This window comes from Camelina sativa, chromosome 2, assembly GCF_030686135.1.
Source record: "Camelina sativa cultivar CO46 ecotype springtype chromosome 2, ASM3068613v1".
NCBI lineage: Eukaryota > Viridiplantae > Streptophyta > Magnoliopsida > Brassicales > Brassicaceae > Camelina > Camelina sativa.
Genome location: NC_141881.1, coordinates 10,691,926 through 10,703,961, shown reverse-complemented (window position 1 = coordinate 10,703,961; position 12,036 = coordinate 10,691,926). Strand labels below are relative to the sequence as shown.

At 34.2% G+C, this 12,036-nt stretch overlaps 3 protein-coding genes across 3 annotated transcripts; 2 read left to right on the top strand and 1 right to left on the bottom strand.

The window, feature by feature from the left end:
• Positions 1-240: 240 nt before the first annotated feature.
• On the top strand, positions 241-2,857 carry LOC104720699 (polyadenylate-binding protein-interacting protein 12). Its single transcript, XM_010438579.3, has 9 exons — positions 241-991; positions 1,173-1,283; positions 1,368-1,412; positions 1,496-1,568; positions 1,660-1,772; positions 1,873-1,932; positions 2,026-2,142; positions 2,230-2,291; positions 2,385-2,857. The coding sequence occupies exons 1-9, from the start codon at positions 632-634 to the stop codon at positions 2,443-2,445; spliced, it is 1,002 nt and encodes a 333-aa protein (XP_010436881.1). The 5' UTR covers positions 241-631; the 3' UTR covers positions 2,446-2,857.
• A 3,069-nt stretch (positions 2,858-5,926) lies between these two features.
• Positions 5,927-8,246, top strand: LOC104720689 (GTP-binding protein BRASSINAZOLE INSENSITIVE PALE GREEN 2, chloroplastic-like). Its single transcript, XM_010438570.2, has 3 exons — positions 5,927-7,229; positions 7,325-7,492; positions 7,723-8,246. The coding sequence occupies exons 1-3, from the start codon at positions 6,000-6,002 to the stop codon at positions 8,128-8,130; spliced, it is 1,806 nt and encodes a 601-aa protein (XP_010436872.1). The 5' UTR covers positions 5,927-5,999; the 3' UTR covers positions 8,131-8,246.
• Positions 8,247-8,334: 88 nt separating this feature from the next.
• LOC104720684 (uncharacterized protein At5g39865-like) lies at positions 8,335-9,725 on the bottom strand. Its single transcript, XM_010438563.3, has one exon. It carries the CDS (start codon positions 9,492-9,494, stop codon positions 8,466-8,468), a length of 1,029 nt encoding a protein of 342 aa, XP_010436865.1. The 5' UTR covers positions 9,495-9,725; the 3' UTR covers positions 8,335-8,465.
• Positions 9,726-12,036: the final 2,311 nt, after the last annotated feature.

Here is a 12,036-nt window from a genome sequence, read left to right as displayed (position 1 = left end):
GTTAAAGAAACTTATAATCATATCAAGGTTGGGTTTTTTTTATTGTTAATATGCAAATGTAAATAAAATCTCTATTATGTCAAATTAAAATTCGTATATTGGTGTCATAAATTTATGTCTTGTTTTGGTGTTAGTGACATAAATAAATAATGCCAAAAGAGTACATATATTTTTCCGAGAAAATATGTCTTTGGATCAGGTTCCAAAAGAGTATATGCCAAAAGAAGAGTTTGTAGGTTCAAGTTTGCTAAGATCTAGCTCAGATACGTGATTTCTTCTCTTCTGTAGTAAGACCGATTTATCAATTTATTTTATCCGATCATTTTAACATTTTCACCACGGTATAAAAAGTAAACATTAAACTCAGATTTTTGGATTTTAATCCCAAACGAACCTCGCTAATGTTTTCATCTAATCAAAACTTTAATTGCGATTAATCCTTTGGTTAATTACTCTTTTGTCCTCATCTTCTTCTTTCTACTTCTCTCTTCTCTTTCTTGGTGGCTCTCCCCTTCTTATAGCTACTGTTCCCTTTTATTCATTTCTCTTCCTCATATCTCTTTACTTTGATCGTGGGGTTTGTCTTAAAAATCGGATTTTTATTTCTGGGTTTTGTTCGATTTCTACGATCATGGCGGTCATCGGAGCTGATACTACGGTGGTGGAAGTTGGTGGTTTGATCTCTTCGCCGTCGCCGCCGTCTTCAGTCACCAGTCAAGAATCAGGAGTCTCTTCTAACAACAGCGATCACGGCGGAAATGGAGAGATCGGAGTCCACGTGGCGAGATCCGACGGTGGTGAGAGTTTTAAGCGTGATATGAGAGAGCTTCATGAGCTCTTATCTAAGCTTAACCCCATGGCTGAAGAGTTTGTTCCTCCTTCTCTTACTAAGCCAGTCGTTAATGGCTTTAACGGTGGTTTCTTTGCTGTTAACAATGGTTTTGGTATTGCCGGAAATTTCCCTGTGAACGAAGACGGTGGCTTTCGTCGGGTAAGGACATGACTCTTTTGTCTCTTATCTCTGTGTTTTATTTTTTGGGATTTTTATTACAATACTCTTTAGGGTTTTTGATAGATTTATCAAATTTGGCTTCTCTGTTTCTTCTTTTATGTGTTTATAAGTTGGAAAAAATCTCACCTTTTTGTGTCAAAATGATTTGATTTGAAAACAGAAGAAGTCGTTCGGACAACAAGGGAAAAGGAGAATGAATCCTAGGACAAGTTTGGCTCAACGTGAAGAGATCATTCGAAGAACTGTCTATGTGTCTGATATTGACCAACAGGTTTTAAAAGTCTCCACCTTTCTTTAGTGTTTAAGTCTTTACTGTGTGTTTTAACTTCTTCTATCTTACTCTTTGGGTTTAAAGGTCACTGAGGAGCAGCTTGCTGGTTTGTTTATCGGCTTTGGACAGGTTTAACTAGTTCATCTATAGACTCCTCCATCTTTGTTTGTGGTGTGTTATGTTTCTGTTGTTGACTATATTTTGTTATTTAGGTAGTTGATTGTCGTATATGTGGTGACCCTAACTCAGTACTTCGGTTTGCTTTCATTGAGTTCACTGATGAAGGTACCATTAGTTTTCATTATGTTATCTGTTTTCTTGGATTGTGCCTGTGAATGGTTGGTTTATGGTTTGGTCATTTTTTTGATACTTGTAGTGGGTGCAAGAGCTGCGCTGAATTTGTCTGGTACGATGTTGGGGTTCTATCCTGTGAAGGTTATGCCTTCCAAAACCGCTATAGCACCGGTTAACCCGACGTTCTTGCCGAGGGTGAGATTTTTTTCTTGTGTATCATCATATTCTGAGTGGAAAGTTATGGTTTTTTTAGATTCATGATGTTGATTTTATAGTCTTCTTTTGTTTTTCTTAGAGTGAAGATGAGCGTGAGATGTGTGCGAGAACTATCTACTGCACTAACATCGACAAGAAGGTGAGTTTTTTTTTCTTGATTTGGTTTTTTTCCTTTGCTGAGCTATTCCGAAACTTAAAGGAGCTTACTTTGATTAGTTTCACTTTTCAACAGCTCACTCACGCAGACATCAAACTCTTTTTTGAGTCTGTGTGTGGAGAAGTGTACCGTCTGAGGCTGTTGGGTGATTATCATCATCCAACTCGCATCGGTTTCGTTGAGTTTGTCATGGTAAAAAAACTTGTTTAAAAGCACATCTTCTTACGGTTGTGTCAATAGATTAAGCTTCAAAGTACTGATCTTTTTACTCTTCTGCAGGCTGAAAGTGCAATAGCTGCCCTCAACTGCAGTGGTCTTCTTCTTGGTTCTTTACCGATAAGGTCCAAAGAAAAAACCAACTCTTAAAAACATTCTCTCTATATTAATTATAAATCTCTGAGCATTAATCGTATTTCGCTGGTTGGGTTATGCAGGGTGAGTCCGTCAAAGACACCTGTTCGTTCCCGTGCTGTCCCGCGACATCCTATGCATTAACCGTTTAGCTACACAGGCTTTTATATATATTTCTGCTCCTCCACAGACATGTAAAGAATGTTTGTCTGAAACTTTTCTTCTGGTCTTTTGCTTTTCATTACCCTATGTAATGCTGTGAAGCTTGATGATGATGCTTCTGTTGCTTTTTGCTTTTGGGATCGTTTGGGTAAAATCTCTTAGGGAGAGTTTTTTTTTTTTTTTCTATTTGGGTTCCTACGTTTAGATGTTTACCACAGTCCAGAAGAGTAAAACACTGAGAGAGAGAGAGGCTTTTGAAGAAGATTTGTCTCTGTTTTAATGGGCGCTTTTAGTTATTTATTTTTTACTCTTTACCCCCTGAAGTTGTTAAAAACTTGCTTTGTTGCTGAAAATGTTTCCTACTTTTTAGAGTTAATCAAATTACCTTATTGTCCTTGTTTGTAGTATCTGATTAAAATATTTGTTTTATATATTTAATCAAGAAGAGTGTTAGGTACATAGTAGTCTGTGTTCATAGTTGAATAAGTCAGTTTCTGTTTTCATTTTTAAATTCGGAAACGAGAATGCTGTTTGTCACAAAAAATAATTAATTAGAATTATCAGATAGAAAATTATAAAAAATGAATAAACGTGAGTATATCATATTGAATGAGTCTACATTTTTAATAATCAGTTAATTAGGTGTATATGAAATTTAACAAAAAAATAAAGACTAATTTTTAGGTAGTATAATTATAATATATGTTATGTTAACGTCGAGAATTAAAAAAGTCATTGCTAGAAATATACAAACTAGAACTATCATAATTCAGAAACATGTATAAATTTAACAAAGAAAAAAAGGAAAATCTTGAAATTTATTATTTTATCTTTAAAATTTTAGATATTTCCTGAAATATTAAATTATTGTTTGTGTTCATACTTCATAAGTCAAATAATCGAAACGAATTAAATTTATGTTTTTGAAAATATCTAAAATTAGAATTATCGAAAACAGTTTTAAACTTGACCAAACAATTCTTTGGAAAATTGAAGCTGAATTATTTTGTTTCTTTTTAGATTTATCTTTTTTTTTTCTCCTTTGATCAGTAAATATCAGTCAAATGTCGAATTGGTCAATGTAAATTTTTTACTCCAATTAATTGTCAAACAAGTCAACTTGGTCAGAGTTGCCATTTTAAATCGAATTAGTAACAAACTCCAAAGGATAATATTGTAATTTGCAAGTATCACACGTCAAGCGTATGTGGTGGCTCGTTGCATTAACAACAGTGCTTTGATCCATCTTTGCGCTTTTCGAGAGATGTGGTGGCTCTCGTTGCACTCATCTCTGTATCAGCTTTGACACCTTTTGTACTTTTCCAAAACACACAAACAAACAAAAGGTCAAAAGTGTTGTGTAATGATGCTAATGACTTTTGTAATGATCCTATTCCTATCTACTTCTATTCTATCCATACAAAGTTTTCAATACATTTAATATTTATAATCTTTTATAACATGTTCATGTAGTATTAATTTTTTAATAATACTAATATCTTTTTATTCATATTATTTCAGTTCATCAATTAGAAGAAAAATAAAATTATAGTATAGTTTTCTTTTAATTTGTGTAAAACATGTATTTTGACATAAAAGAAATAATTTTGTGATTGGTTCAGTTCTCTTAAATTAAAATATTAAATAAATTTTTGCATAAAAATAAACTTAATATACACATTTTAATTTAAGAGCTTATAAAATGAGATAGAGTGAGTAATATACAATGAAATGAGCCACAAAGTATATTGCAGTTTACAATTTAGAAGTTTTATTAACATGAAGAAAAGAGTAACCAGAGATAATTATAGAGGACTACTATGTTATAATTAGTTTCACAAAGAGAAATATTAACATTTTTTATATAATCTACAAAAACTATGTAAATTTCGTATTTTCTTAATAAAAAAATACACTAAATAAAATGTGTCATTCTAATCAATAAGTTAAATAATAGAGATAATATAAGATTTAGTTTCTGAAAAAAAAATATAAGATTTAGTTTTTAAAAACTGCATCAAAAAATAGAAAATGATACTCTTTGAATCAAAAAAATGTCTTAAACCAAAAAAGTTAGATGTTTGATAACTTTTTAAAAATTTAAGTAGAGTCTCAACATAAGTTTTATACTCCCTCTGTTTCATAATATAGGATGTTTAGAGGATTATTTTTGTTTCATAATATAAGATGTTTCCAACTTTCTATGCAACTTTTATATTAATTTTATATTTTATATTATGCAGTCTTGATTATGATTGGTTAAACTTTTTAAACGTAACTTTTTCTTAATATGCGTGTTTTTACTAAAACATCCTATATTTTGAAACGGAGGGAGTATGTTTTGGCATTATTTTGGTAGGTTAACATATTCAAATCAAGATATTTTGCCGGTTTCATATGAAAAGAGTAAAAATGAGCTTAAAGCAAGACTTGTGGACGCATGGCCATGGAACATAATTTGGAGCAAGGAAGTGCACCTATATTAAATTCCAATTCGATGGGAACTTGAACATAGTTGCAGCAATGAGATCATGCAGTTATGATTTCTAAATCTAATCCATGATTCTCCATCTTTTCAACTTACTCTTCAAAGAGGGCTACTACCATATTGTATGTTGCCTCTTAGTTCATTGGGTATTTTTTTTTTTGTTTGATCAGAATGGGCTTTTGTAAATGGTTGGCCTTCTTACCATTTTTAGCCTAATGCAAAAATTGTTTAAAAGACACTTCTCTATAACTATTTTAATATTATTGAATTTAGACTTAAACTTGAGTTCTTCTCCCCCTAATAAGTAAATTTTTCTTTCTACTCAATGTAACCCAATCAAACAGTGAAAACTAATGATCAAGATTTTTACAAGAAACAAAAATAACATGAATCAACATGTTTTAATTTTAATTAGCAACATAAACAACATAAATCCAAAAAGGTAGAAAAGCTCAGCTAGAACTACTATGCATTGATACAACCAACTCGAAGTTTGATATCATATAACCCCTAAAATATCAAGAACATTGGAATTTTTCTCAATATTGTTTTTCAAAAATTAAATTTTAAGTTTTTCTAATTGGTGAGGAAAAACATGTTTTTAGTGGAGTTATTAATAGTCAATAAACAGTTTTTCAAAAAATCAACTCAATAATAGTAAGTTTTAAAAAAAAAAATTGAGTTTTTAGGCTTCATTAAGGATTTAATTTGATTATATATCCCAAATCGTATAGAAATTTAAATATCTACACAAAATTTTCAATTATTTGAATAATTATATATTTAATAATTTAAAATTAATTTTTCTTTTTTAAAACATAAATTAAATATTTTCCCCTACAATTTGTTTAATAGTTTAGTATAGATGTATTATCACATACAATAATATGAGTACTTATTTTACAAAACATGAATACTATAGGTCCTTAATCGCAATATACCAAAACTAAAAAACACTCGTTTTCCTCCTCCCACAGAAACAAAAAAAAAAACCTAAATTTCATTTTCGTACTCGTCTCTTCATCGTCGTCGTCACCGTCAGAGTGAAATGCTTTCGAAAGCAGCGAGAGAGCTTTCATCAACAAAGCTTAAACGTTTATTCGCTCTTCCTCTCTCCTCTTTCAAATCCTCCATACGAAGCAACACAACAAACCCATCTCCTTCATTTCTCAATCCCCCTCACTTTAACACTTCATCAAAATCTCCATTTCTTCGTTTCTACTCTTCTTCCTCTAATGTGCTTCCGCTAAACAGAGATGGGAATTACAATGACACAACTTCAATCACCATCTCCGTATGCCCAGGCTGTGGAGTTCATATGCAAAACTCAAACCCAAAACATCCAGGTTTCTTCATCAAACCATCAACAGAGAAACAGAGGAACGATTTGAACCTTCGTGATCTTGTACCAATCTCTCAAGAACCTGAATTTATAGATTCAATCAAACGAGGGTTTATCATTGAACCAAACAACAGTTCTTCTGACTTAAACCCTAAAGACGAAGAAACAGAACAAGAACCATCAGATGTTAGACCATTGGTGTGTGCGAGGTGTCATTCACTTAGGCATTACGGGAGAGTGAAAGATCCAACAGTTGAGAATCTACTTCCTGATTTTGATTTTGATCATACTGTTGGTAGGAGACTAGGTTCAGCATCTGGTGCTAGAACTGTTGTGTTGATGGTTGTTGATGCTTCTGATTTCGATGGTTCTTTCCCAAAGAGAGTAGCTAAGCTTGTGTCGAGAACTATTGATGAGAACAATACGGCTTGGAAAGAAGGGAGATCAGGAAATGTACCTAGAGTTGTTGTTGTAGTGACTAAGATTGATTTGTTACCTAGTTCGTTGTCTCCTACTAGGTTTGAGCATTGGGTTAGACAAAGAGCTCGTGAAGGTGGGTTAAGTAAGATCACTAAGTTGCATTTCGTTAGTCCTGTTAAGAATTGGGGAGTTAAGGATTTGGTTGAAGATGTGGCAGCTATGGCTGGGAAGAGAGGACATGTTTGGGCTGTTGGATCGCAAAATGCTGGGAAAAGTACGCTGATTAATGCGGTTGGGAAGGTGGTTGGTGGGAAAGTTTGGCATTTGACTGAAGCTCCTGTGCCAGGAACTACATTGGGGATCATTAGGATTGAAGGTGTTTTGCCTTTTGAGGCTAAGTTGTTTGATACTCCGGGGTTGTTGAATCCGCATCAGATTACGACGAGGCTTACTAGAGAGGAGCAGAAACTTGTTCATATCAGTAAGGAACTTAAACCAAGGACTTACAGGATCAAGGTCTGGTTTTATAGATTGAATGTGTTGTTGGCTTTTTTGGATACATGTAACCAAATGTGGGATTGTTAATTGGAGTTTTTTTTTTTGGTTTACAGGAAGGTTATACAGTGCACATTGGTGGATTAATGAGACTTGACATTGATGAATCATCTGTTGATTCGTTATATGTAACGGTTTGGGCGTCTCCTTATGTTCCACTTCACATGGGGAAGAAGGAGAATGCTTACAAAACACTAGAGGACCATTTCGGTTGTCGATTGCAGGTAAGGCTTTTTTTCAGTTGTAGATGATAGAAATGTGATGAATTTTTGTATTGAACACCATTGAGATTACAATGCTTTGATATGAAAAGAATACATAACGTGAGGACCATTTTGATTGTAGATAATTATCAAATTGTAACTAACTTGAAGTAGTTAGGATCAACGCTTGATTTGAACAGTGCTCTTGATACAAGTCTTAACCTTTTTGAACATTTTGATTCTTGATGAAGCCACCAATTGGAGAGAAGCGTGTTGAAGAGTTGGGAAAATGGGTTAGAAAGGAATTCAGAGTGAGTGGAAGCAGTTGGGACACAAGTTCAGTAGATATTGCTGTTTCAGGTCTCGGATGGTTTGCGATAGGACTCAAAGGAGAAGCGATATTAGGTGTATGGACTCACGAGGGGATTGATGTCTTCTGCCGTGACTCATTGCTCCCGCAAAGATCACACACTTTTGAAGACTCTGGTTTCACCGTCTCCAAGATCGTTGCCAAAGCTGATAGAAATTATAACCAAATTCACAAAGAGGAAACGCAGAAGAAACGAAAACCCAACAAGTCTTCTTCTTCAGATTCTGTTTCCGACAGAGAACATTGCCGCGAGGTGTCACAGCCTTCAGATATAATACCAACCATGTAACTCTTCTTATAAGCTAGTTATCTTTTTCTTGGTTTGTTGAAATTACTCGTTCTATGAGATTCACTAAGATTGATGTTTTTTTTTTTTCATCTAAGCTTTATTTCTTTCATAGAAAAGGTTCATTACGTTGACCAAAGAGTTGAACCTATTGTGGTCGTATATAGTACCAATCTCAACTGAACAAGTTTGAAGAAGAAGATGACATTGTAGAACATAAGAGGATTTGTATTGAATTATACATAACGGATCATCAAACAAACATAGATAGGTTTGGTCTATTTCACCCCATAGCTTAAGAGACACAAACTGAAAAAGATTGAAATCAGAACTCTCTTTCAGCTGCAAATAGGACATGGAACAAGACCGTTCTCGTTACACTCATTACATCTCACAACCACAGCAGCACTACCCCATCCTTTCACCATCTTACAGCTTCCATTACACCTAAAACACGGCAAGAAAAACAAACCGCCGCACCCATCACACGCGCTGCTCTCGCATCCTCCCGCTTTCTTTTTCGGAATCCCACCGATCAGCTCTCCGAAAGAACCTTCCTCAACTAGTCTCAACACTTCCTCTGCTCCACCAATGTACATTCCCTTCACAAAAACCCGAGGCGGCAATGCAGTAGCAGCTCCATCATCCTTAACTCTCTTCGCCATTAGACTCACAAGCTCTTCTTTAAACCCTCTATCCATAGACACATCTCTCTCACAAACCACAACACCTAAACTCTCCACCGCGCTTCTCACAGCGTTACACTCCTCAAACGTCCGACGAACACCGCGCAACGACGTCGTGTAGATCACCACTCGGTTCTCTCCTCCGGGAGGACAAATCCTCTCAAATCTCTCCGCCGACTTCAGATCTTTCAACGGTTTCGTAGGGTTTCTCCGATCCGGATCATCTATGTTCGGATCTAACGGTTTCAAAACGTCGTCGTTCAAGTTTTTTCTAGGGTTTCTCCGATTAGGTTCAGAGTTCTCTTTGTTCTCTCCGCCGAAGACTTTATACTTAACCGGAGTCTTCGGAAGAGGAGTGAATCGGAAACTCTCACCGTCGAGACCAGACATTAGTTCCCATGAGTTAATAACCTCCGGTTCAGACTTGATTACCCTTGGCTCAGACCACAATGACGACTTAGATTTAGTACCGATCTTGAATTTCTCCGGCGGTGTCATAGGCATGTCGGAGGAGAATGCGGCGGAGGAAGGAGGAGGAGAAGAAGGAGGAGGATCGAGAGTTAGAAGACCGTAAGTGGTGGACGTGAGTTTGACGATGTGGTGGCCAAAGCCGGAGCTTCCACCGCCGAGTTGAGGGAAGTCTTCGTCGTGATTAAGGAGGTTCGATGAGACGCAACCCATTATCACCGGAGATTTCGGTTTTTTTTTCCTTCTCGAATCTAACGCCGGAAACTTCCTTTTTTTGTGAGATTCAAAATTGAGTTTTTTGAAAATTTTGAGAGGAACGGTCGAGTAAGTGAGATTAAGACAAAGCTCTAAAGTGGGAAAAATGTGACTTTTGCTTTGGCTCTGAGGAAAAAATCAAAATATTTATTTAGTTTTGTGATTGTTTTTGAAATAAAGTTAAAGATGTGATTGTTTGAAGAAGATGTAAAGGTTTAAACTATTTGTTTTATACTTTAAAAGTTTGAATATAGTTGTTTATATATATATATATATATATAGATATGTATTATATTACGTTTTTTTTTGGGAACAAACTCAAGTTTGAAATTATAAGATTAAAAGTTAAACCAGTTATAGATAGGATGATTAAAAATTGTCTTGAGAGGTATATAAGTGTTTTCAATTCTTTTACAGTTGATTATTTATTTTTATTTTTTAACACTAAATTATCATAGATATCAGAACAGAGTTTACAAATAACAGAAGCAAATCAAATACAACCAATTATCACAAATACAGGAAATTGAACACAATTTCGATGAAAGAGTGGATTAACTCTGCTTTCTAATCGGAAGCCTTACGGGCTAACAGATAACATCTGTTAAGTCACCCTCTCATACAATTGTAAATGGCTATCATCTTATAGATGAAACTCCAAAATGCACTTGGCATAACCTTGATTAATAAACTGAGACTAAATGTTGTTAGACTTGCATCTGGAACTTGTCTCTTTCGTGATATCAAAATCAGATTCGCCTTATTCATCCATTGATAATTGCTTACTATCACTACATCTTCATCCCCAAATTGTCTCTTTCTCCATGGTGGTTTTCATGGGTGTTTCTTCCAGAGCAGATCCATTAAGAAGAATTGATTGACATCAGCGGATTGAATGACCACTGAAAAATGTGAAAATGGTTGTGAAAACACCATATCTCGAATTCTCCATTTATAGATCTGCAAGAACAAAGAGAATACATCACATCGAATCATGGACTTCGGTGTGGAGATAACTGCCGGAAAAAAGGAGAGATGTCCCATAAAACCCCTATAACCAGCATAGAGAATAGCAGCGATAACCATAAGGGTGAAAAGAAATAGAAGATGGTAAAACATTTTTATATCTTAAAAATATATAAAGTAGGAAAATGAAAAACTAGAATAAAAGAGAGGGCCGACCGACGCCGGAGAAGCCAGCACCGGCCGGAATCAATAGCAAGAAAAGAGTTTTTGCTGGAGAAAGGATGAACGATCGCCTAGGGAGAAAGACGGAGAGCAGTTTTTAGTTGATTATTTATTTATAATATTGTATATGGTGATGAAAGTTTTTTTTAAAAAAATTACAGAAACATTTTTCTTCTTTTGTTAAAGCCATTAAAAAAAAAAAAACTTCAAATCGTTTCTTTTAAAACCTTGATATATGGATTTTTGCCCCGTTTTGTTTCAGTTGTGCTACAATTCAAGCAGTGATTTGTTTGTGAGAGATTAAAGAGATGACTTTTGATCTTACCCGCAAGATCGTGATAATTTTGAAAGGTTGTCTTTCATGCATTAACAACGAGTTGACTAGCTAATTATGATTTCATCAACTTAGCTATTGTTGGACTGAGATTTTGAGATTACATAATTTATAACTGTTTTAACTTTATTATTCTAATTTAGATCTCTCATCCATTGTAATAAGTGGTTGCATGATAATCTACTACTATATATCTACAGGTTTTCGACATTTTAATTGTCAATATGAATGATTGATTTACTATATGTTTGATTCACTTGTAGTTGTCAATACATGTTTGGATTGTTAGCTCAATTATCATACTACATTTGTTATTTTTATTGTTTTTTCATGATTCGTTATTGGTTTTTTAGCATTTGCTAATTCCTAATTATATTAATAATAAATTAATCTCGTTTTTTTTTTCAAAGGAAGTACATGCAGTTCTACATATCTTTTAACTGACATAAGCAGTAGTAGGCTTACCAAATGTGTCTACTACTATATAGTTTTGAAACTCATCAATGATATGTCGTCATTAAATCAAATAAGAAAGCACTAGCACTTAGTTTATGACATATCTAAGCCAACAAATAAGAGAACATGAATCAAACAAGAGAGCAACTATAATTTTCAAACACTTGAGATTTTGAAGAAATGTCTTTATAAATGCTCTTTCGTCAGCGATGTGGAATATCAATAAAATAGCTGTAATATTATAAGATTTTTGCCAAATATGCTACATTTTTTATAAAAGTTTTGGAGAATGCCACATTTGCCTCATCTTTCTAAAAATGTCATATTTCTACTGTTCATATGTGATTAAAAGATGAAAATAGAGAATTTTCTCAAAACTGCCATGTACAGTACCAAACATTTTGGTCAATGCCATTTTTCCCAATTCTTTTTCCCGCTTGCCACAACCCCATAACTGAAATACCATTATACCCTTTCTTATTTCTAACACAAAATTAAGAATTTAACATAATTTTTTTTCCA